Source organism: Solanum lycopersicum, chromosome 1 (assembly GCF_036512215.1).
Source record: "Solanum lycopersicum chromosome 1, SLM_r2.1".
Lineage (NCBI taxonomy): Eukaryota > Viridiplantae > Streptophyta > Magnoliopsida > Solanales > Solanaceae > Solanum > Solanum lycopersicum.
This window is the reverse complement of record NC_090800.1, coordinates 1,918,450-1,943,144: the sequence shown is the minus strand read 5'-3', so window position 1 is coordinate 1,943,144 and position 24,695 is coordinate 1,918,450. Positions and strand designations below refer to the sequence as shown.

Sequence of the window (24,695 nt, the reverse complement as noted above, 5' to 3'; positions counted from 1 at the left end):
ATTTTCTACCCTTTTCAGCCTACGTGACACTTTTTTATGGGCCCAACGCTGGTTGATTTTTTTTCCAAGCTAGTACCACGTAGGTCGAAAAACGATAGAAAATTACTTACAAAATAAGTTTAGGGAGTAATATGACCTTAGTATAGTATAAGTGTGTCTCTGCAATTTCTAGCATAAATTGAGGGGGTATTTATACATTTTTCCTATTTTGGTCAATGCATTATTATCATATTACATGCCAAGTCTAATAAAATTATTATTTTTTCATTATAATTTTGGTCAATGTCTATCATAAGTGCTAGATCTATGAGGATAATATATAATTTAATTTTTTTATATTATAAATATATAAAAATAAATATTTATTTTTAAATATAACGGACAAATAAAATCGAACGAAGAAAGTATATGCAAATGAGGCACCAATACATTTACCTTATCTCAAACTATAGCCACATAAACACTTCAAATTACAAACCTAACGTATGGGTTCCCATCACTAAAAAACAATTGATGTACAAAATATTTAGTGTTCACGTATAGTTTAAAAATTGATACTGATACAAGATCAAAAAATTTAAGAATTTCTATAGTTAATAGTTTCAAGTTAATATTATATTTCTACGTTTTATACGAAATAAAAAAATAATCTATGTATATTCTATCCTTTTCAAACTTAACATATGAAATTACGTACACTGAGTATATTATTATTTATATTTACGAGTCTTCCAAATGCTTGAAAGGGATGTACTAAATAAGCAATTAATTATAAATAATTTAAAACAATAATTATATTAAAAAGTACTAACCTTAGAATGATTAAAACTTTCGCGTGATATTTATATCAAATTATATTAATTTTTCATTATTATGATATAAATTAATTAAGGTGAGATTATTTATCAAACTATCATTTAGTTAGTCATATTTTATGTGAAGGCATTACCATTTGAGGAGGCAAACAATTTTTAAATTTTTTATATTAAGATTTTCAATATTTTTAGCTATTAGTGATATAATTTGTAGTATTATTTTTTGTATAGCTTTCAAATATATAAATTTTATATATTTTAATTTATAATTAAATTAAGTATTTTGATCTCATACGCAATTAGTATCCCTTGCACGTGTGTACTTAGTTGAATTTTGTCACTGCCTAAACAAAATGATTACTAACTAATTATAATTTTTCTTCTTTCAATTTATTTATTTAAAAAAATTAATGAAATGACAAAATTGAATAATGTTTTAATTGGAAAAGCCATCACTCCCTAATTTACATTGTCAACTCATGCATGAATCATGATCATAGTGGAAGATTCAAAATAATTTCTCAATTAGTCTTAACTTTAAATTATTTCTCAATTAGTCTTAATATGTCACAATACAAATTATTGTTGTCTTTCATATAAATTTAAGATTAAAAAAAATCAAGAACAAAATTAAAAATCCATTAATAAGTCAATTATGATAATAAATTAAAACTATTTACATAAAATTGATCTTACTAGTGTTATTCCAAGAAGAGGATAGAGGCGAAGTCCAGGGGTCGATTCACGTTGAATTCAGGGTTCACTCGAATAATCTTGACAAAAAATTATACGATATATATAAGGTATATTTTTATGCATTTCCATAGAAATATATATTTTGAATCTCCTTAATGACAAAGAGAAACTGATAGTGCAATGACAAGTCCCTTAAAATTTAGATTCATGTTACCCCTTCAAATCGGCTTATGACGACGTTTTATTTTTTTTCTTTTTTTAGTTTCAATTTTTAAAAATGTGCTTTAAGTGTGATTTTAAATTCATAAGAATTCAAAGGTTTTATTTCTAAAGGTTCATTTAGTTATAATAAAATTTAAAAATCATGTAAAACACATGTTTAAACCATTAACTCTTATCTTAGGCTGAGTGGATATCCACTAAAAATAATGGGTGGATACCATACTCATCCATCATTTTCCCAAGTCAATGACCTTTCTTTGGTCACCTATATTTATAAATTAACTTCGAAAAAAATCATGTATTAATTATAAATATATTTACATATCGAGAAAGTGACAAAAATCAACATAAAATTAATTATATAATAGTATATCCATGAGGATATATCATTATATTGTTGGTACAAGCTTAAAAAAAAATTAATCAGAAATCGGACAGATCCATATGGTGTCCTCTGAATTCTTGAACATCAATTAACCTCGTATCGGGATATATATTTAGAGGTATTTATAAAAAAAAATTAGCATAAAGCACCTTAGTGACCAAATGATCTAACTAATTCATTGACTCTTGGGTGGGTGGTTATGATTCTAATTTTGGGTTGTTGAACCGAGTTCGAATCTCACTTTTAAGTTTTAACAATGTTGTTTTTTATGTTATTGACTCGAATATCCACGACCTTTCAATACTGGTATGACGTTGCGCGAGACTAGAGTTTGATTTCAGCTAGAGTCTTATTTCGTATTATTCAATTCAATAGTGACCAATCGAATACTATATTATCAGTAAGTAGTTCTTACTCGAGTTCAAGTTAAGAAAAACTCATACCATAACCGTTTACTTGAGCTCGAGAGAAGGACTTTCTGTAAGTAGTTCTTACTCGAATTCAACTTGAGAAAAATTCGTACCATAACCGTTTAATTGAGCTTGAGAGAAGGACTTAAACTTCACTTATACTGGTTAATTTAAAGCCGTTCAATCAAAATCAAAAGAAGAGACATATCTCAAACTTCAATACTTCATCTTTAAGTGTCGATTATGCTAAATTACATCGATTAAAACACGTGATAATTCGAAACTCGAAAAGTAACTTAGAAAGCGCAGCCAAAATGGAATTTGGACCCCCCAAAAAAGTAAAACACGTCTAACGTAGTAGTTATCACTTTCTCTCACTAAATATATTATTTGTTTTTTTGTATAATAAATAAAAACACGATATATATACGCATGCATGTGTTTTTATTATTTTATTTTTCTAGAGAGAGAAAGTCAAAACTATATTATATTTTTCCCTAACGTTCACACACACACTTGGCCCGCGCAAACACGTTCGATAAAAATTAATAATGTATTTGAGAATGTTGATTCTATTTTCGAAAAATTACATTATATAATTAAATAAAATAATTTTTATGTACATATATTACATATTAATATTCCTAGCTTTTAACGATTTTACATTTTTTTTGTATACTTATATTATTATCCTTTAATAAAAAGTTCTAAATTTTGAAAATGAAAAAAAAATTGAGATTCACTTATTATAGAGCTCACAGATTCACGGTCTTAAAATTCATAACTGATAAAATTTGATTTTGGATTCATCTCTTAGCGTACAATTTATGAAAGTGAAATAAACTAATAATTATTATGGTGATTATATTGTACGTATAATTTTAAACATGCCATGCTGAATTAAAATATTTACATTAAAAATCATATATATATATATATTTTTAAATAGAAGTATTATTATATATGATGATGCCTATAGCTGTAAACAATCTTTAAAAAAAAAAAAAAAAAAACTTTGAAAAGTCTTATTCTTCTATTTGCGTGTTGACTTTGAAAAGCTCAATCTCCAACTCATATATATACCACAACCAAATCCTCTAATTTTTCAAACCAAATTCACTACTCATCTAAAGTCTCAACAAATCAAACATTCCTCTAAAATTTTTTTGTCATATTTGCAAAATTTCTTATAAGATTGATCTCCTTCTTTGATAAATCTTGAAAATTTCCCAAAATATACAAATGGAAGAAATTCAAATACCTTCTTATTTTATTTGCCCCATTTCACTAGAGATGATGAAAGACCCCGTCACGATCTCTACAGGAATAACATATGATCGAGAAAATATCGAGAAATGGATATTCTCTGCTAAGAACAATATATGTCCAGTTACGAAACAATCTCTTATTACCAGCATAGAGTTGACCCCAAATGTTACTCTTCGACGATTAATCCAATCTTGGTGTACTATCAATGCGTCCCATGGTATTGAAAGGTTCCCTACACCAAAGCCTCCGGTTAGCAAACCACAAATAATAAAGCTCTTAAAAGAAGCGAAATCGCCAAAGATGCAAATGAAATCTCTCAAGACCCTTAGATCCATTGCTTCTGAGAATGATGCTAACAAACGTTGCATGGAATCCGCGGGGGCAATGGAGTTCTTAGCTTCTATTATTAATAATAATTCGAGTGAAGTGTTTGAAGAAGAAGAGGGTTTCATGAGTACTAAAGACGAAGCACTTAGCATCCTCTATCAACTCAAATTATCTGAAAATGGATTGAAGTCACTCATCATGAGTGGAAATGGAGAATTCATTGAGTCATTGACACGTGTCATGCAACATGGGAGTTATGAGTCTAGGGCTTACGCGGTTATGTTAATGAAAGACATGTTCGAAGTATCCACACCAACTCCACTTTTGAGTTTGAAGCAAGAATTCTTCACACAAGTTGTTCAAGTCTTGAGGGATGAGATCTCTCAAAAGGCTACAAAAGCATCATTGCAAGTGCTAGTGCACGCGTGTCCATTTGGTAGGAACAGAGTGAAAGCAGCAGAAGCAGGAGCAATTAGGGTTTTGGTTGATCTTCTGCTCGATTCATCTGAGAAGAGGGTTTGTGAATTGATGTTAATTTTACTAGATCAAATTTGTCAGAGCGCAGAAGGGAGAGCTGAGCTATTGAATCATCCCGGAGGATTAGCCATTGTGTCCAAGAAAATACTTAGGGTTTCTAAAGTAGGGAGTGAAAGGGCAATCAAGATCTTACATTCAATCTCAAAGTTTTCATCAACACCAAGTGTTGTTCAAGAGATGTTGAGTTTGGGTGTGGTAGCAAAGCTTTGTTTAGTTCTTCAAGTTGATTGTGGAAGTAAAGCTAAGGAAAGAGCTAGAGAAATTCTCAAATTTCATGCAAAGGCATGGAGGAATTCTCCTTGTATACCTATGAATTTATTATCTTCATATCCATTTTAGGAATTAGAATGAAAAGAAACAAACAATTGTTAGATAGAATAGTAAATACAAGAAAGAAAATACAGTAAATTGATTTTTGTACATAGTTTGTTTTCTTAAAAAAATTAGGAAAATTGAAATGTGGATAAAATTGTCCTTGAAATATAATTGTTCATATGCATACATCTTCACCTGTCCTACTATTTAATTTTATGTTGTTTAGGTAATATAGATGAAATACTTAATCAAGTAATTAAATTCCTAACCAACCATAATTTATTAGACTTCCTTAGCATCCCTTATTTGACACTCTTTGTGTGGCCTACCATAAGAATAAATGATAATTAGTTTCAATTTATTTATTATTTATTTGGTTTTGATTTTTTAATGTTAGTAATTTTAAGTTAAAGATGTGTAGAATGTATTAAGATGACTTTTAATCGTGTGATCTTAAATATATCATGTGAAAAGTTAGAATTAAAGAGTTTTTAAAAAAAGAGAAAGAAACATTATCTATATTAAACGAACTAAAATGAAAAGTAATGGAGCAAAAGCATTAGGGTAGGTGACGGCCGATGATGAAATTTAGCAAGTTATTGAAAATCATCACCACCTACCCGAGCAAGAGTTGTGCTCACCAATAAATACGAAGAATAGAAATTAAACTCTATGATATCGAATCTCCTGTCATTTCTCGGTAGCTCAATGATAAAGTAATCGACTGTTAATCAATTGATCTTCGTATGTCCAAATCCAAGAGAAATAAATATGAAGGGAATGAGTATTAAAAAATAAGATTCAATAGAATATGATCTAACGATTGTTTGGAAAAAAATTATATTCTTGTTCATTATCAATGATTTTTCTTAATTTGCTATAATAGTCCTTTAGCTGTTGAAGGTTTTTGACTAATTTATTGTATGAGATTTTTCCATATATATATATACTAATAAAAATGTTTTTCTTTTATAGTAAAGAAGATACAAAAAATGAAAAAAATTAACTTATTGATCCCTTTTTTTGTTGGAATATATAATTTAATAATATTCTTTTAAGTTTCTGCGTTCCTAATTTTATATTAGAAGAGTTTATTGGCTATACATTTAAATTCTGTGAAATATTCTGAAGAACGATGTCAATAGACACTTCAAAAATTTCCATTGTTTTCCAACAACTATACTAATTTCAATAATGCTTCAAGCTTCGAGAATTTTTCCACGGATTTTCACTATTTTCTAATAACTATTAGTTTCGATAATGCTTTCAGCTTCAAGAATTTTCGTGATTTTTCAATAACTATTGATTCCGATAATACTTCAAGCTTCTAGAATTTCCATGATATTTCAATATTTTCCAATAACAAATAATTTTAATAATGCTTCAAACTTCGAAAATTTTCAAACAACTATTAATTTCGATAATATTTTGAAAATTTGTGGACATGAGTGCAACATGTCCATCAATTGAAAGAAGGGAAGCATCAAGTGGTTAAGCTTTGAATATTGTAACCAATTGGACTTTAAAATTTAGCCACTAATTTCATGACGCATAAATTCTCCAAAAAACTTTAGAAAAATAACTATAAAATTGTGTGAACTTAGTTGACTTTTCAAATTAAATGAATTCATCATTAATTATATTGGGTAATTTGACATGGAAATAGTCATTTCAACTTGTACCATTTGTTTTGTGGCTATTTTAGAAAAGGATGGCTATCTGTCAAACTCAAGTGTTTGTAATAATTAACTTGGAAGTTAATATTTCTTCGTCTCTAATTATTTATCGTATTTTTTACATACTTTTCAAAAAGATAATATTTATAAGGTATTTTGATTATTTTATCTCTCTTTATATCTTACGATATGATCTTTCTATTGATTAAATACTTTTTTGGCATCAACCCCCATAATAAGATGTGATTATCTTAAAAAGACAATTACCGTCAAGAGTAAAATAGAGAAAAAAACAATTAATTTTATTTTGAATTTTTAAATTGACGAATATTAAAACAATTACTTTTGAAAATCAACAAAAATAACATATATAATGTAATCTTACTGGGATCGAAAAATGACATGGTAGAATATGATACGTGTAAATCTATCTTTGTAGAATAGAAACACTATGAATTCGTACGAAAAAATATATGTAAATGATAAGATAATAAATCAAATGCAACAACATATAATACTTCACACGTAGAAATTCATCATTTCAAGAAAATAATGTTTGTCAAACACTAAAATTATTTTTATTAATTAAATACAAGTGTATTTTTCTCAATACGTCGAAAGAAAAAAATGAATACAGTATAATTAACCCTCATTAAATTCATCAACCTATAACTATATAGATTTCTCTATAACAAATCATTCTCTACGATAATATTTTATTACAAATTAATTATTTTTTATAATAGTATTTTATTATAATAATAGAAATATACACCATTAAAAAGAAGTTTAATTGCCGCACAAATATATTATCTAATGATCAATAAAGTGAGTTAAGCACTATGAGGTTTTATCAAATTCAAATTTTTGTTATTAGTAGGTGATTTCGTTTCATATTTCTAATTTTGGTGAACAGAATTACTTTATATTGATTACTGATGAAAAATAACATGTGTTCTATAAAATTAATTGAGATACGTATAAACTGACTTGGATATCCCGATTATAATAAAATAAAAATAGTTTGACTTGAATGCTTCAATTAAAACCTGGTCTTAACTACCAACTGCAACATGAACTATAAATAACCTGTCGAAAATTTCATGCAAATTTTCACTACTAAAAAAAGTAAATAATAATACGTAAGAAATAAATAAAAAGGCAAGTCTTTTATTTTTATTAAAATTCATTAAATACTTATAATTATATAATTTGAACTGAGATACTATTGTTAACTTTGAGAATATTGTTCAAATCTATGAATTTCAAATTTTTAATCCATCTAATATATATATATATATATATATATATATATATATATATATATATATATATATATATATATATAAAATCTAATATAAATGGGAGTTGATAAAGAAAATTAGACAATAACCTTCCTTCATCAGAATTATTTTCTATTAAAAAATATTTTTTATACATTTAAAATGATTCTTTTGGTTTCATATTCAGTGTGTGATGTCCGTATTAGAGCCCCGATTAAATATGTATCATGCATTGCTAGTTTTATTTTGGGGGTGTGTTTCTCAAACATGATTTTCTTCATACCCCAGACTTAAATACGAGACATCGAATTAATAGTGGAACAATTCGACCATTATACAACAACTAATATTAATATATTTCAAATGATTTAACCTTAAAGTTTTCTATATAGTCATCATAGATAACATTATTTTGTTAAACGAAAAAAGGACAAATATGTCCCTAAACTATCCTAATTGCTATACATGCATATATCCTTTGTCGTAGTTTTGGAGATTGATTGTCCCCGCCGTTCAAAAAGTAGAGCATATATAACTTTTATTTTAACAGAAATACACATGTCATGATCTTATCCATCCACCCAATATTTATTAAATATCAGATCGACGGACAAGATTGCGCCACATGTCCCTATTTAGTTTTTCGTTAGAATGAAGGACATATATACTCTAGTTTTTGAACGGCAGAAACATCGATGTTCTAAAAATATAACGGAGGATATCATTTATTAAAGGTATATTTACCTTTTTTTTTTCTTTTTATAATAACATAAATTAAATATATAATATATTTTAAAATTTCATATTTAATCAAATTAATAACGTGAATAAAAAATTAAAAGTGAGTTGTTTTGTCGGCAGTCTTTATTTTACACTGATAAAACACGAGTTTATTTATTATACATTAAATAAAACTAACATACATTATTATTATTTTTATTTTTATATTTAGAAAAAGTCAAAATGTGTTCACTTTTTTCCTACGTATACATGTAACTTGGCCTATTTAATTTGCCGTGTTTAATTTTGACTTTGAAAATCTCTTTACAATATTCTCAACTATATATATAACCATAAAAAGCTTCAATTTCTTCAACTACACAAAATAACAAAAAATATTTTCTTGTTCTTGATTTCTCCTTCTTTGATTAATTTTGAAATTTCTCAAAATATACAAATGGAAGAAATTCAAGTACCCCCTTATTTTATTTGCCCGATTTCTCTAGAGATAATGAAAGATCCTGTCACGATCTCAACTGGGATGACATATGATCGGGAAAACATCGAGAAATGGATATTCACTGCAAAGAACAACACTTGTCCGGCTACGAAACAATCTCTTACATGCATAGAGTTGACCCCAAATGTTACTCTTCGACGATTTATCCAATCGTGGTGTACTCTCAATGAGTCACATGGTATTGAAAGGTTTCCTACACCAAAACCTCCGGTTAGCAAACCACAAATAATAAAACTCCTAAAGGAAGCGAAATCGCCTAAATTGCAAATGAAATCTCTCAATAGACTTAGATCCATTGCTTCTGAGAATGATGCTAACAAACGTTGCATGGAATCCGCGGGGGCAATGGAGTTCTTAGCTTCTATTATTAATAAAAATGTAAATGAAGTGTTTGAAGACGAAGAGGGTTTCATGAGTATTAAAGACGAAGCGCTTAGCATCCTCTATCAACTCAAATTATCTGAAAATGGATTGAAATCACTCATCTCGATTGGAAATGGAGAATTTATTGAGTCATTGACACGTGTCATGCAACATGGGAGCTATGAGTCTAGGGCTTACGCGGTTATGCTAATGAAAGACATGTTCGAGGTATCAACACCAACTCCACTTTTGAGTTTGAAGAAAGAATTCTTCATACAAGTTGTTCAAGTCTTGAAGGATGAGATCTCTCAAAAGGCCAAGAAAGCATCATTGCAAGTGCTAGTGAACGTGTGTCCATTTGGGAGGAACAGAGTGAAAGCAGCAGAAACAGGAACAATTAGGGTTTTGGTTGATCTTCTGCTCGATTCATATGAGAAAAGGGTTTGCGAATTGATGCTAATCTTATTAGATCAACTTTGTCAGAGTGCAGAAGGAAGAGCTGAGCTATTGAATCATCCCGGAGGATTAGCCATTGTGTCCAAGAAAATACTTAGGGTTTCGAAAGTTGGGAGTGAAAGGGCAATCAAGATCTTACATTCAATCTCAAAGTTTTCATCAACACCAAGTGTTGTTCAAGAGATGTTGAGTTTGGGTGTGGTGGCAAAGCTTTGTTTGGTTCTTCAAGTTGATTGTGGAAGTAAAGCTAAGGAAAGAGCTAGAGAAATTCTCAAAATTCATGCAAAGGCATGGAGGAATTCTCCTTGTATACCTAATAATTTGTTATCTTCATATCCATTTTAGGAGTTAGGATGAAAAAGAGCAAAAATTGCCAAAGGTAGAAATAATAATTGGCTTTTGTGCACATAATTAATTCTTTTGAGAAAATAGAAGGAAAAAAAAAGGACAAAATTGTCCATATTCCATATTCAACAATGTAATTCAATTAAAGTGTTTGAGAGTTTGAAATTTACTGACAAATTTAAGAAACTATCAATATATTATTTGTAAACATATCCTCTAAAATCTCCCTTATTTGACAAAATTACAAAAAAACCATACTCTCTTCTATTTTCTATACATATACATCACTTTACGCACGACGTATCAATTTGATACATCCCTTTACGCGATATATTGAGTCTGATACACCATTTTACGCGATGTATCGGGACGTAGGTGATATATTGAGACGTTCGAGACATAATGTATACAAACCCGTTGAGTCATGAGTGATATATCCAAAACCTAAACGTGATATATCGAGACGTTTTGGAATGTCTCCAGATTTCACCAAATTCAAAAAATTATTATAATTTTTTTAAAAAATAGGAATAAAATATAATTATCTCTTTAACACTACATGATTGATATAAAATTTCCATATTTAATTTTGTATTCCTAATCGACCACCCATAATCCCATATACCTACATGCATGAAAGGTAGGTTTCCATTATTTTTATATTATATAGTTTTTTCATTTTCCTAGCAGCTAGCCATATATGACTGGATCCAGCCATGACATATTAAAAATTAGTAGTACTATTTATTCTATTTTATCAAGTAATACATACTTTTTATATACGGAATCAAGATTTTAATTTTATGCATTCTGAATCTACGATTTTAATTTTATGCATTCTGAATCTACGAGGGGTAATATAATTGAGTTCTAGTTATATCTATAGATATTTAATAAATCATTCATCACCAAATATGTTTGAACAAAAGTTACCATTTTCGACCTAGTATTTATTCAGACTTCTAGCTCTGATGATATTTATCAAGAAAGTATATGAATACGAATATATTATTAAGAGAAGTATTGAAAACACTTTTAAGTTTAGCATAAATTATCAGTTTTGTTTCTAAATTATTGACGGCCTTCAAAAATATTCATCTACTTGACTAACTAAATACACTTTCGATTTGCCACATGACATAGCAAGTAGTCTCAAACTCTTGTAGGAACATGAGACTCCTAATAAAAAGTCGAGAGAAGTGTTGAAACGCTCCTAAACTTAACGAAAATTTTATGGATGTATTTCACTCATGTAGGTGTATTCAAAAGTTCAGTTAGTCAAGTAAAGAATAATTTTAAAACTGTCACTAGGATCTGAAAATGAAACGAATTATTCGTACTAAATTTATAAATATTTTCAATGTTTCGATCTGCATTTTTTGAATAAATTATATTATGTTTGATCAAATAGTTATTTCTTTATAGCTCTACGAAAGAACATATTTTATATTATTTTATATACATTAATAATATTTTTTATTAATATTATAATATTAATTATTATTAATTTTTTTTTATTATTATTAATTTTTTTTTGGTTGTTGTTTTCCAACTAGCAAAGAAAACTGGCATTAGCTGGATATAAAAAAGAGACTGGACCTCAATTCATTTAATTCAATTAATTAATGAGACAAAGTCTCCTTTTTTGCTTTATTTAATATATATAGACGCAATTGTGGAATAGAATTTGACAAGTCTCTCTAAAAATAATTTTTTTTTAAAAAAAATTAATTCATTATATTTTAGCCACATTTGTGAAGTCTATTTTTCTTACTAAGAAGATTCGTAAAATTTAATTTAGAGAAAGAAAAAAAATATTTGTGTTGACGTAAAAAAAACTTTTTTGTTATTATACTTTTCTTTTATTGTCCTCATTTGTTTTGGATCGACTTATTTATGATGTGAGCTATATATATATAGACATTTAAAACTCAAAAATACATTTTCAAATCCTTTATAATATATCAAAAGGAAAACAAACAATTTAGAGCTTTAATAAGATCTCCCACTTGCTTTATTTATTTTTAATTTTAGAGTCAAACTATAAAAACTTTGACTAACATGTATTTTTTTATTATAGTAATATGTAAAAAAAATTGTAATTTATAGTAATTTTCATACAGTTTTAAAATATCTAATTTTTTTAAAAAAATATCGAATTAATATGATTCAATTTACTTTTGAAAATTAGTCAAATTAACTTTCGATAAGCGCAATATAACAAATAATTTCGAACAGAGGGAGTATGAATATAAGCCAAGACTATAACTTTTTGACTCCATATACTGATTCTTTATTAATGATATATATGTTGATTTTTTTTATTACGTGTTATTAGGAATTTGAACTAAGAAAAAAGTGAAGTAATACCTAAGTCAATTCTTATGTGCTCATTCAAAACTTGGCACTTTACTATTTATTTTTTAAAAAAAAAAATATAAAAAAATAAATGGATCATAAAATACATTGTGCAAATTTTAAATGTATTTATTGATAATCAAGTATAGTGGTCTTTATGTATTCTCTTCTAATCATAGAAAATGTCAAGATGTATAAATTAAAGTTTAACCAATAAAAAGACTTTTTATTGTTTAATTATGAAATTTTATTTATCGCGAATTACTCGTCAGAGTGTGATTAAGTCCAAAAATAAGCCAAAATGGTCCAAGTTTAGATAATCACATAATATGTACTCCATCCAAGGGTCAAATTTATCAAATAAAAAGACTTTTTATTGTTTAATTATGAAATTTTGTTCATCGCTAATTACTCGTCGGAGTGTGATTAAGTCCAAAAATAAGCCAAAATGGTCCAAGTTTAGATAATCACATAGTATATATTCCATCCAAGGGTCAAATTTATCAAATAATGATGGCTTTAATATATTTGATTAGAGAAGTCAATTAAGTTCATATACAAACATATATGTGGCTAATATTTGAAGTCGAATAAATTGCATTCACACTATAACTATTTTTTCTCGTTCGCTGTTCAATATCTATATTAGATTTTAATTAAATTTAAATTTGTGCCAAATATTTTGACATTGGGGAAGCGGCATAGTCATATGGTGGTTAGGGTGTTCAATTCGTCGGAAAAAATATTATATATACAAGTAAAATGATACATAAAATGATTAAATAATATACTTTGGACACACTTAACACAACAAGATATTATAGCGTAGTTCAAATTTATCTAATAGACCTTTATATTAAATTTATTTTAATAAATTGAGAGAAATTTATTCCATCTTAAACTAAATCTATTAGAGTTACATTAATCTTTATGACTGCATTATTAGACATAATTCGCTGTCATATATACTATTATTTCGTATACTAAATATTACATATTTTATCACTAATTAAGAGTTTTCTAATATATATTGAGAAAAATATACTTAGATACACGTATTTTTGCTACCAAATACACTGAAATAGTGTGAGAGGCGAGCAAGATGGGGAGGGAGGTGAGCGAGATTTGTTTTGCTACCATATACACGCGAATCACACCAGATACATTATATGTATGTGTTTGGTTTGATTTGCATTTATCTGGGATATCATATACATAGAAAAGTGGCGAGCGAGATGGGAGAGAGGCGATCAATATTTTGTTGTGTTCTCAGATTCATGTGAATCCACCTGGATACAATGTAGTTGGAACAAATTTGGCCCCACGTATCTTGATATTTTACGTATCTGAACGTACTTGGATGCACCAAAATATGATAAGATTAAGATACGTAATACTGCAAACTTAAACTTAAGTGTATCTAAGCAATTAGCTCCTAAACCGGTGAGATTTATGTAAGTTCGTTTATATTCAAATTCTTAATTCCTTCTATGTCATTAAAAGAAATGACAAAATAAATAAATAGAAAACATTATTATAGACATCAAGAAAGAGCCTCAAATATGAGATGCCAAGGAAGTCTAATAAATAATGGAAAATCACTTTCCATGTGAAGCTATGAATATAATATAGGTGGTTAGTTAGGAATTTAAATACGTGAATAATATATTCATGTAAATTACCTACTTTTTTTTTAATATATATATAAAATAACTCTAAAGAACATAAAATTAAATATCTTCTTTTAATTTCTTATATTGGGTATTTTTTATTTCTCATATTTCCCTTCTCTCTTTCTTTTTTTTTTTTTTGATAAAACACTTTCTTGATGAATATAAATGAATCAAAAAGTTGAAGATGGATATATGTATGAACAATTAAATTCATGGACAATTTTGTCCTTTTTTTTCTATTTTTTTTAAAATTATAAATTATGTACAAATAAATAAATTCACTACTTTTGTTCTTTTTCCTTTGTTCTATTTCTACCTAAACATTTTTTGCTCTTTTTCATCCTAATTCCTAAAATGGATATGAAGACAACAAATTATTAGGTATACAAGGAGAATTCCTCCATGTCTTTGCATGAATTTTGAGAATTTCTCTAGCTCTTTCCTTAGCTTTACTTCCACAATCAACTTGAAGAACCAAACAAAGCTTTGCTACCACACCCAAACTCAACATCTCTTGAACAACACTTGGTGTTGATGAAAACTTTGAGATTGAATGCAAGATCTTGATTGCCCTTTCACTCCCAACTTTCGAAACCCTAAGTATTTTCTTGGACACAATAGCTAACCCTCCGGGGTGATTCAATAGCTCAGCTCTCCCTTCTGCGCTCTGACAAATTTGATCTAACAAAATTAACATCAATTCACAAACCCTCTTCTCAGATGAATCAAGCAGAAGATCAATCAAAACCCTAATTGCTCCTGCTTCTGCTGCTTTCACTCTATTCCTCCCAAATGGACACGCATGCACTAGCACTTGCAATGATGCTTTCATAGCCTTTTGAGAGATCTCATCCCTCAAGACTTGAACAACTTGTGTGAAGAATTCTTTCTTCAAACTCAAAAGTAGAGTTGGTGTGGATACCTCGAACATGTCTTTCATTAACATAACCGCGTAAGCCCTAAATTCATAGCTTCCATTTTGCATGACACGTGTCAATGACTCGATAAATTCTCCATTTCCACTCAAGATGAGTGACCTCAATCCATTTTCAGATAATTTGAGTTGATAGAGGATGCTAAGTGCTTCGTCTTTAATACTCATGATACCCTCTTCTTCTTCAAACACTTCACTCGAATTTTTATTAATAATAGAAGCTAAGAACTCCATTGCCCCCGCGGATTCCATGCAACGTTTGTTAGCATCATTCTTAGAAGCTATGGATCTAAGTCTCTTGAGAGATTTCATTTGCAATTTAGGTGATTTCGCTTCTTTTAGAAGCTTTATTATTTGTGGTTTGCTAACCGGGGGTTTTGGTGTAGGGAACCTTTCAATACCATGTGACTCATTAAGAGTACACCACGATTGGATAAATCGTCGAAGAGTAACATTTGGGGTCAGCTCTATGCATGTAAGAGCTTGTTTCGTAGCCGGACAAGTGTTGTTCTTTGCAGAGAATATCCATTTCTCGATGTTTTCCCGATCATATGTTATCCCAGTTGAGATCGTGACTGGATCTTTCATCATTTCCAATGAAATCGGACAAATAAAATAAGGAGGTATTTGAATTTCTTCCATTTGTATATTTTTGGAAAACTTCAAGATTAATCAAAGAAGGAGATCAATCTTATAGGAAATTTTGCAAATATGACAAAAAAAATTAGAGGAATCTTTGATTTGTTGAGACTTTAGATGAGTAGTGAATTGGTTTGAAAAATTAGAGTATTTGGTTGTGGTATATATATGAGTTGGAGATTTGAGTTTTTCAAAGTCAAAACACGCCAATAGGCAATAGGAGAAGACTTTTCAAAGGGTATTTATTAAAAAAACTTTAATCAAATGTGTAGCCATCTAAACTAACTTGGTTAATTATTTTTTGAAACTCTAAATTTATCAATTGCTAATTTATGTAATAAAATAAAATATTAATTTTTAATATAGCGAATAAATAGATTAAAACGGAGAAAATATTAATAACTTAAAATGAGTAGGTCTATTATGTGTATTTTCGGTGGCCTAAATGTGTGTACATAAAGAGAAAAAAAAACAGCTTTGACTTTCTCTCTCTAGAAGTAATAAAAACACATGAATGTACCATTTTTATTTATTAGTGAGAGAAAGGAACAGTTGACATTTATGTGATATTTTAAATAAATAATTAGCTCAAATAAATTTAGAGTTATAGCTATATATCTAACACTCACCTTGTATTTTTAATTAATTCAACCTTTTAATTTATCTAGTTTAATATTGCTTGTAATATTATGTCACATATTTGCTTGTCTATTCAAGTTAATCTAAGACTATGTATCAATTCAACAAGGTCAATTAATACAGTTGTAATAGTTTAAGAGTATATTATTTTGTTTAATGCGAGTTATCAGAATTTGGATTTCGAATACATGAATATGACATATTAAGTGTAATTTATTGTAAATACATTGTATTTTAGTGAGTTTTCATATATCGATGGTCTCTCTGGTTTCTCTTCTATCTCGGTCCCTCTCACCCTATCTCTCTAACCTCTCTCCGCATGTATTTGTATTTCAGAATGTATTTGGATATCCTAGATATACTGTATCCAAGTGGATTAACATATATCATCTCACTCCCTTGACTCACTTCTATAACGCTCCCTCTCTCCTATCTCACTTGTCTCTTTTCCTCTCTCGCTAGCCTCTATTAATTTGTATTTCAGTATGTATCTGGAATATATGTAGGTATCCTAGGTACATGTATATTGTGAATCGTATGTATCTAAGATACATAGATTATCTCGCTCGCTTCCCTCTTTCTCTCGCTCTCGCCTCCCTCTTTCTCTCACTCGCCTCTTTGATTATTTTAGTGTATCTAGTAGAAACTAAAAATACACAATTATTTCAAACTATAAGAAGAATTAGTAAATTTAATTAAAATATTTTGTATACTTAGATAGTTTTGCAATAGAATAAATATTAACAAGAACACATTCAAATTTTATGTAAAATAATTAAGATATGTATAATATATAGATATACCGTTTTAACTTGGTCTCTAGTGTTATTTATGCACTTAAAGTTTTGAGTATAAAATCGAATAAATAGACACACATATTTTATCGATATTTTATATGACATATACTCAAAATAATTTGTATTATGCCGCGTATCATAAAAAAAAAAAAAACACCACCACTCTATTAGAGATTACTTATAAGACTAGACACATTCTTTTATATTATTCTTTGAAATTTCTGAAAAATTCAAAATCATCATATTAGTGGCTTAGATATAAAGTTCAACAATCTTCAAAGTTCACATAATTATCAATATTTATTTCCTTCATTGGGACTAGTTGCACTCATATCACTATCACAAAACTTTTATAACTTCTAGTGAAGTTCAAAAAAAATAATTAGAGCTGATTATTTTGAATGTTAATCTAGTTTTTTTAGATATAGTGAAAAGTCTAATACCTGGTTCTCACCAAAGAGTGTGCAAAAAGACACAGAATGCTAGTTTTTGACTATATGCATGTATATAGTATATTAGTATTCACAATATTTACTATTAATGGTAGTTTCGTCAAGTTCTGGAATAATACTAAAATTATCTTTATGTAATTTATAGTTTACAAGTAGTAATATGAAATTTTTACGAATGATTGTATTTATATTTAAAAATAGACGGTCTATATTACACAGATATTCTTTTATCGGACTTTACGCGAATGTGGGATGCAATAGACTTCTTAGTGAAATCATATATATCAAAAATTTCTTCTCTATACTTGCTATTGGAGATGCAAAAATAAGAAGGGAATCAAAAAGTTGAATATATGGATATGAACAATTAAATTTCATGGACTATTTTGTCCATTTTTTTTCTATTTTCTCAAAAGAATAAATTATGTACACAAAGATAATCCACTACAAAACAATTTTTTACATTTTTTTTTATCCTAATTCCTACAATGGGTATGAAGATAATAAATTATTAGATATACAAGGAGAATTCCTCCATGCCTTTGCATGAAATTTGAGAACTTCTCTAGCTCTTTCCTTAGCTTTACTTCCACAATCAACTTGAAGAACCAAACAAAGCTTTGTTACCACACCCAAACTCAACATCTCTTGAACAACACTTGGTGTTGATGAAAACTTTGAGATTGAATGTAAGATCTTGATTGCCCTTTCACTCCCTACTTTAGAAACCCTAAGTATTTTCTTGGACACAATGGCTAATCCTCCGGGATGATTCAATAGCTCAGCTCTCCCTTCTGCGCTCTGACAAAGTTGATCTAGTAAAATTAACATCAATTCACAAACCCTCTTCTCAGATGAATCGAGCAGAAGATCAACCAAAACCCTAACTGCTCCTGCTTCTGCTGCTTTCACTCTGTTCCTCCCAAATGGACACGCGTTCACTAGCACTTGCAATGATGCTTTCATGGCCTTTTGAGAGATCTCATCCCTCAAGACTTGAACAACTTGTATGAAGAATTCTTTCTTCAAACTCAAAAGTGGAGTTGGTGTGGATACTTCGAACATGTCTTTCATTAGCATAATCGCGTAAGCCCTAGACTCATAGCTCCCATGTTGCATGACACGTGTCAATGACTCGATGAATCCACCATTTCCACTCATGATGAGTGACCTCAATCCATTTTCAGATAATTTGAGTTGATAGAGGATGCTAAGTGTTTCGTCTTTAATACTCATGAAACCCTCTTCTTCTTCAAAAACTTCATTCGAATTATTATTAATAATAGAAGCTAAGAACTCCATTGCCCCCGCGGATTCCATGCAACGTTTGTTAGCATCATTCTCAAAAGCAATGGATCTAAGGGTCTTGAGAGATTTCATTTGCATCTTAGGCGATTTCGCTTCTTTTAGGAGCTTTATTATTTGTGGTTTGCTAATCGGAGGCTTTGGTGTAGGGAACCTTTCAATACCATGGGAGGCATTGATAGTACACCATGATTGGATCAATCGTCGAAGAGTAACATTTGGGGTCAACTCTATGCCCGTAATAAGAGATTGTTTCGTAACTGGACATGTATTGTTCTTAGCAGAAAATATCCATTTTTCGATATTTTCACGATCGTACGTTATTCCAGTTGAGATCGTGACAGGATCTTTCATTATCTCTAGTGAAATTGGACAAATAAAATAAGGAGGTATTTGAATTTCTTCCATTTGTATTTTTTTTTTTTTGGGGGGAAGTTACGAATATGAAGATTTGTTGAGACTTTAGATGAGTATTTTGGTTTTGGAAATTAGAGGATTTGGTTGTGGTTTATATATACTAAATAGTTGGAGAATAGTAAGAAATATTCAAAAGTCAAAAACACGGCAAAATATGAAATTTATTATTAAAAAAAAGATGGAATAAAAACTTTATAATAACTTTACCAAGTCTATCTATTAATATGTGTATTTTTTGTGGCCTAAATGTGTGTACATATGGAAAAAAATAGTACACTTTTGACTTTCTCTCTCTAAAAGTATTTAAATCACATGTTCAATTTTCTTCTCTTTCTAACTCGTGTTTTTAATTATATATATATATATATATATATATATATATATATAGGGGTGGGGTGGGGGGTTGATTTTCTTAATATTTCTTTGGTTGTTCAAGTTGCTTTTGACTCAACCAATTGTTTTGCTTGGCTTTTTTAAGTACATTGAACATGAATGAGTGTTTTTCGAGTTTGAGTTATATATATTGTCAGTTTAATAATCGAGGGTTTTATATTTTATATTTAGATAATTTAAATAATACTAATAAGTTAGTTTAAATAATCGGTAATTTAAAAAATTTAAATTTTTTCTTTTTTGAAAATTGTTTTATCAAAGTTTATATTAGCATGTTGATATTAAAGATCGCGCTCGATCCTTATCTTACTCATTCACTCAACAACATAAATTAACTTATTTAATAGGAAAAAATTAATTGTTCAAGTTCAGATAACCAGATTAATATTCATTCCTTTTTCATCTTATACGAGACTCTTCTGCATTCTACCTAACACTTAAAATAAGATATATAATTTGATGTATGAACAATTTAATATAGGGCTCACTAACGATAAATAATAGTAATTAAGATGGATTCTAAATCACGAGGACTCTAATACCTATATAATCAGTATAATTTATGTATATCGATTATGAACAATTTAATATAGGGCTTACTAACGATAAATAATAGTAATTAAGATGGATTCTAAATCATGAGGACTCTAATACCTATATAATCAGTATAATTTACATATATCGATTAGAAATAGTAAAAGTAAACGATAAATTTAATTGTTTTAGTCAAGACCTACTTCTAATTATACTGAAATTTAAAATTATTTGCATGTGGGAATATAGTTGAACAATTAATATATTATGATCTAATTAGTGGCTTGACTTTTTGTCACCGTCATTTACAAATTGTTTGGTCTTACCAAATTAAGTTGAACTAAATTTTCAAATAGATTAAATCTTCCCTATTTTTGGAATATAGGTACAATATATAGATATAGTTGGTTATATTTTTTATTTTTAAAAAAAACTTGTCTATTTGAATTGAATTTTCGCGTTTTGCACAAATTTTAAAAAAGAATACTCGTTTATCAGATATTTTCTTTATAAAAGTAAAAGAATTATATACATTCTATCACGATCTTTTAACTGTAATTGATTCTCTTTTGTTGGCTATTATATTTAATTCTCTTTCTTTTGGATTTTGTAAAAAAAAATTCCTTTCAAGTAACTTTATTATTATTTGCCTTTTTATGGTTATTTACCATTTTTGATGTAATTAACTTTTATGAAATTGTACTTGCAAAATTAATAATAATAATCCATTGTTTTGTCAAGAATATGATTGTTGTCTAGGAGAGTTTTCTTGGATCATGAAATATTTCTTGGATCATGTGTTGCCTTTCAAATCATAAATATTTTAAAAATATATGCATTAATTACTATGAAATAAATTTAAATCAAATAAAAATAATTTAACTTTAATTTTGTTTTAATTATTTGCCTAAAATAACAATTATCAGTCTAATATTCAGTCATTATACCCTATGGTTAGCTTAATAATATGAAATTAAAAAAAAACTGTCATAGTCAAAGATATTTTTGGAACTTTGCGAGTATATCACCAATTTAAAAGGAATGAAAAGAAATAGAAGTTAGAGTTCGAGATTTATTGAACTTAATCAGATCTTCGATATATAGGGTTGGAACAATATTACATCGTTTTAAAAAGAAATGTCCCATCACACATCATAGTAGATATATATGATGAGAGATCGATAGATATTTCGAGATAGAAAATAATATGTTATATAAAAAAACTAAGTAGCTTATTGAAAGTGGAAAGTATACTTTTTGTATGTGTTCTCTTTAATTTCCTTTTTTCTTTTTTTTGTTTTAACTACATGTTCAATCAATCACTGTTATATAAAATAAATATAATGGATTAATATATCATACATTAAAAAAAAAAAGCATGCAAAAAAACTAAGTGAAAAAGGTAGGTTAAAAAATACATTCCAAATGTGAAAATCACCAAAAAAAAAATGCAACATTTATAAACTCTTATGTATATTGAAGTGTTTGTTTCACCAATATATTACAAATTCAGTAAGTATTATATATTATTATTCAGAAAAATATTTTCACCTTTTCTGTACAAATGCACTATATTATACATCCAAAATGTGAAAATTGCATAAAAATAAAGTAATATATGAACCTTATGATATTTGATTTCAAGGCCTAAAAATATTTCCAAAATTGGACAAGTTGAAAAGGCTCTCATCATTTGCAATATTCGCGCTATGATCATGACTCAGATCTTCTTTTGCTAATTCTGGCTCTGGCTCTGATCGTTCGGATGATAAATTATGACTTGCACTTAGAATACCATTAGGAAATACCATATCATGATGACCATGTGAATTATTAGACCATATTATATCTTCACAAGGCAATGGAGGTAGCTCCATAAAATTGTTACCTAATTGATCATGGTTGATAATATTATTGACATCCACATTATTCATATTTGTATAGTGATCATCATGAACATCACTATGATTCATAATATCTTGCTTCTCATCATGAATCCCACTAAAATAAACACCATCACCAATAAATCGCGATTCTTGACCTAAATTGCTAGTCATGAACTCCATGTGATCTATCATCGATGAAAACTCAAATGATGGAGCGACTAGTACTCCTTCTTGATTAGGCAATAATAAATCATCAGATAGTTCAAGATTCTGATGATTCTCCGATTGTGATGGCTTGGAATTACCACTACTATTCAAGAAATTTGAATAGACTAAAGCAAGATCAATAGTTGGACCATGATGATGATCCAATGAACTAGTACTATTGGATTGATTATGATGATCAATATTAGTATGATTTAAAGAAACCCCATGTCCCAAATTTCTTGAAATAAGACCATGTTGATGAATTGTACTAGAAGAAGACTTACCTCTTCTACTTTTTCTGCATCCACCACCAATTGGAACATTCCTTAAAGAACCACCTTTAGTCCAATACCTTCTACAACCTTTGCAAAAATACCTAGGTTGTGTCAAACTATAGTTGTTGTAGTAACAAAATTTTGTGTTTGTTGAACCACAACGTGGACATGTTGGTACTAACTCAACATTTGATTTCCATATCCCTCTTTCCATCTAATGTTAACACAAAGATTGTTGTTGTTGTTGTTGTGCTTCTTGAATCAAGAACTTGTTCCTTTTGAATATTAACATACATCTCCCTTTGAAGCTACAAGCAAGTGAAGTTAAAAATCTTGACCATATGACTATATTCTCTTGAAATATATATATATATACATACACTCTAACTCTAACCTTTTCAATGATGTAGTTCGACTCGGCTCAAAGTTCGAGAAACGAATTAATAAGGACTTTTGAAACTTCTAATCTTCAACAAATCCTGGTAATTTATAGTTGTGTGGTTTAAGATTTTTCTAAACTTGTTGTATTAAATATGTCAAAACATAGAAGCTTCTCGTTAAGGGTAAAATAAGAAATTTCTCGTTAAAGGTAAAAACAAGAAATTTTAATACAAATAGAGTCAGAATTTAAATTTTACATCTACATTTGGTGGTTAGAAAATTGCTTAGAGATTACATTATTTAGATTTTGCTTCTAGTTTTGAACAAATTATTGTATTATATTTTAATAAATTATATATTGTTGATAAGCATTGGAGAGAGGAATATTGTACATGATCCAAGAAGCCCATGATCCAAGACAAAAGTACCCAATTTTAGGTTTAATTTTTTAATTAGGTTTAATGACATTCCTAATTTCTCATCACACGAGTGCACAAGTGTATAATTACACTTTATCTTATAAAAGTCCTATACTTACTTCTCAATCTTCACAATTATAAATAATTTTACTATGTCGGTCGTACTCTTTAAAAATATATATATAAATATATATTAAAAATAATATATGTTGTTTATCACTTTTCTCTGTTTATATCATTAGTAATATATAATATTATTCTCGTAATTTTTTGTCCTACAATTTTGATTACTATATGTTGTTTCTTATATTTTGATTATCACATTATTTGATATTGTTAATATTTATCCTTGTTTCATATGTTATGTAGTGTTTTTCCTATTATTTGGTATGTTTATAACTTCTATTATTGTCGTATGCGTTATTTGACCTGAGGTTTTTTTTTCGAGAACAATTTCTCTCTCTTCATGAGTTAAAAGTAAAATTAGTATCTTTAACCTAAAAAATTACACCCAATGTATTATTATCGATACTTTATTATTATATTATCAATTTTGTGCTTTTTTTACCACTTTACCAATGGCTCAAATAATATAACTCCATTTTCCATAATAGTATTTCAAAATTTTCTTATTTTAGAATCGTTAGTCTAAAAGTATAAAATTAAATAAACATTAATCAATGTAAACTTAGAAATTCTATTATTTGTGATATTTCAGTAGCCGTATGATGTGAAAATCTCATGTATAATTATAGCGATATGATCATCAATTCAATTATATTATCTAAAGAAGCGGAATTAATGTTAATTAATAGACGTGCATCAGATCACATTTCTTTTTTTATACTCTGAATATTCATAAAATTAACTAAGACGAAATTAAGATTTAAAGTTTGTAATTTTAAATTCGTCATTGAACACATAGCTCATTTTAGTTATTGATTTGCTATTACATATATATATATATATATATATATACACATACTCAATTATACAAATACGAGATTTATGCAAAAATTTATATATACGAAATTTATCTGAACTCGT

General features: G+C 28.3%; 5 protein-coding genes across 5 annotated transcripts; 2 read left to right on the top strand and 3 right to left on the bottom strand.

Annotated features, from left to right (window-relative positions):
• Window positions 1-398: 398 nt before the first annotated feature.
• Window positions 399-5,162, top strand: LOC101267151 (E3 ubiquitin-protein ligase PUB22-like). The gene has a single exon (XM_010317379.3). It carries the CDS (start codon window positions 3,771-3,773, stop codon window positions 4,998-5,000), a length of 1,230 nt encoding a protein of 409 aa, XP_010315681.2. The 5' UTR covers window positions 399-3,770; the 3' UTR covers window positions 5,001-5,162.
• A 3,706-nt stretch (window positions 5,163-8,868) lies between these two features.
• On the top strand, window positions 8,869-10,551 carry LOC101266548 (E3 ubiquitin-protein ligase PUB22-like). The gene has a single exon (XM_069291216.1). The coding sequence runs from the start codon at window positions 9,113-9,115 to the stop codon at window positions 10,337-10,339; it is 1,227 nt and encodes a 408-aa protein (XP_069147317.1). The 5' UTR covers window positions 8,869-9,112; the 3' UTR covers window positions 10,340-10,551.
• Window positions 10,552-14,579: 4,028 nt separating this feature from the next.
• On the bottom strand, window positions 14,580-15,946 carry LOC101266855 (E3 ubiquitin-protein ligase PUB22-like). Its single transcript, XM_004228643.5, has one exon. It carries the CDS (start codon window positions 15,944-15,946, stop codon window positions 14,720-14,722), a length of 1,227 nt encoding a protein of 408 aa, XP_004228691.2. The 3' UTR covers window positions 14,580-14,719.
• LOC101268603 (E3 ubiquitin-protein ligase PUB22-like) lies at window positions 14,580-19,716 on the bottom strand. The gene has a single exon (XM_069291210.1). It carries the CDS (start codon window positions 19,542-19,544, stop codon window positions 18,315-18,317), a length of 1,230 nt encoding a protein of 409 aa, XP_069147311.1. The 5' UTR covers window positions 19,545-19,716; the 3' UTR covers window positions 14,580-18,314.
• A 2,404-nt stretch (window positions 19,717-22,120) lies between these two features.
• Window positions 22,121-23,062, bottom strand: LOC112940696 (dof zinc finger protein DOF3.5-like). Its single transcript, XM_026028981.2, has one exon. The coding sequence runs from the start codon at window positions 23,060-23,062 to the stop codon at window positions 22,121-22,123; it is 942 nt and encodes a 313-aa protein (XP_025884766.2).
• Between the last annotated feature and the right edge of the window lie 1,633 nt (window positions 23,063-24,695).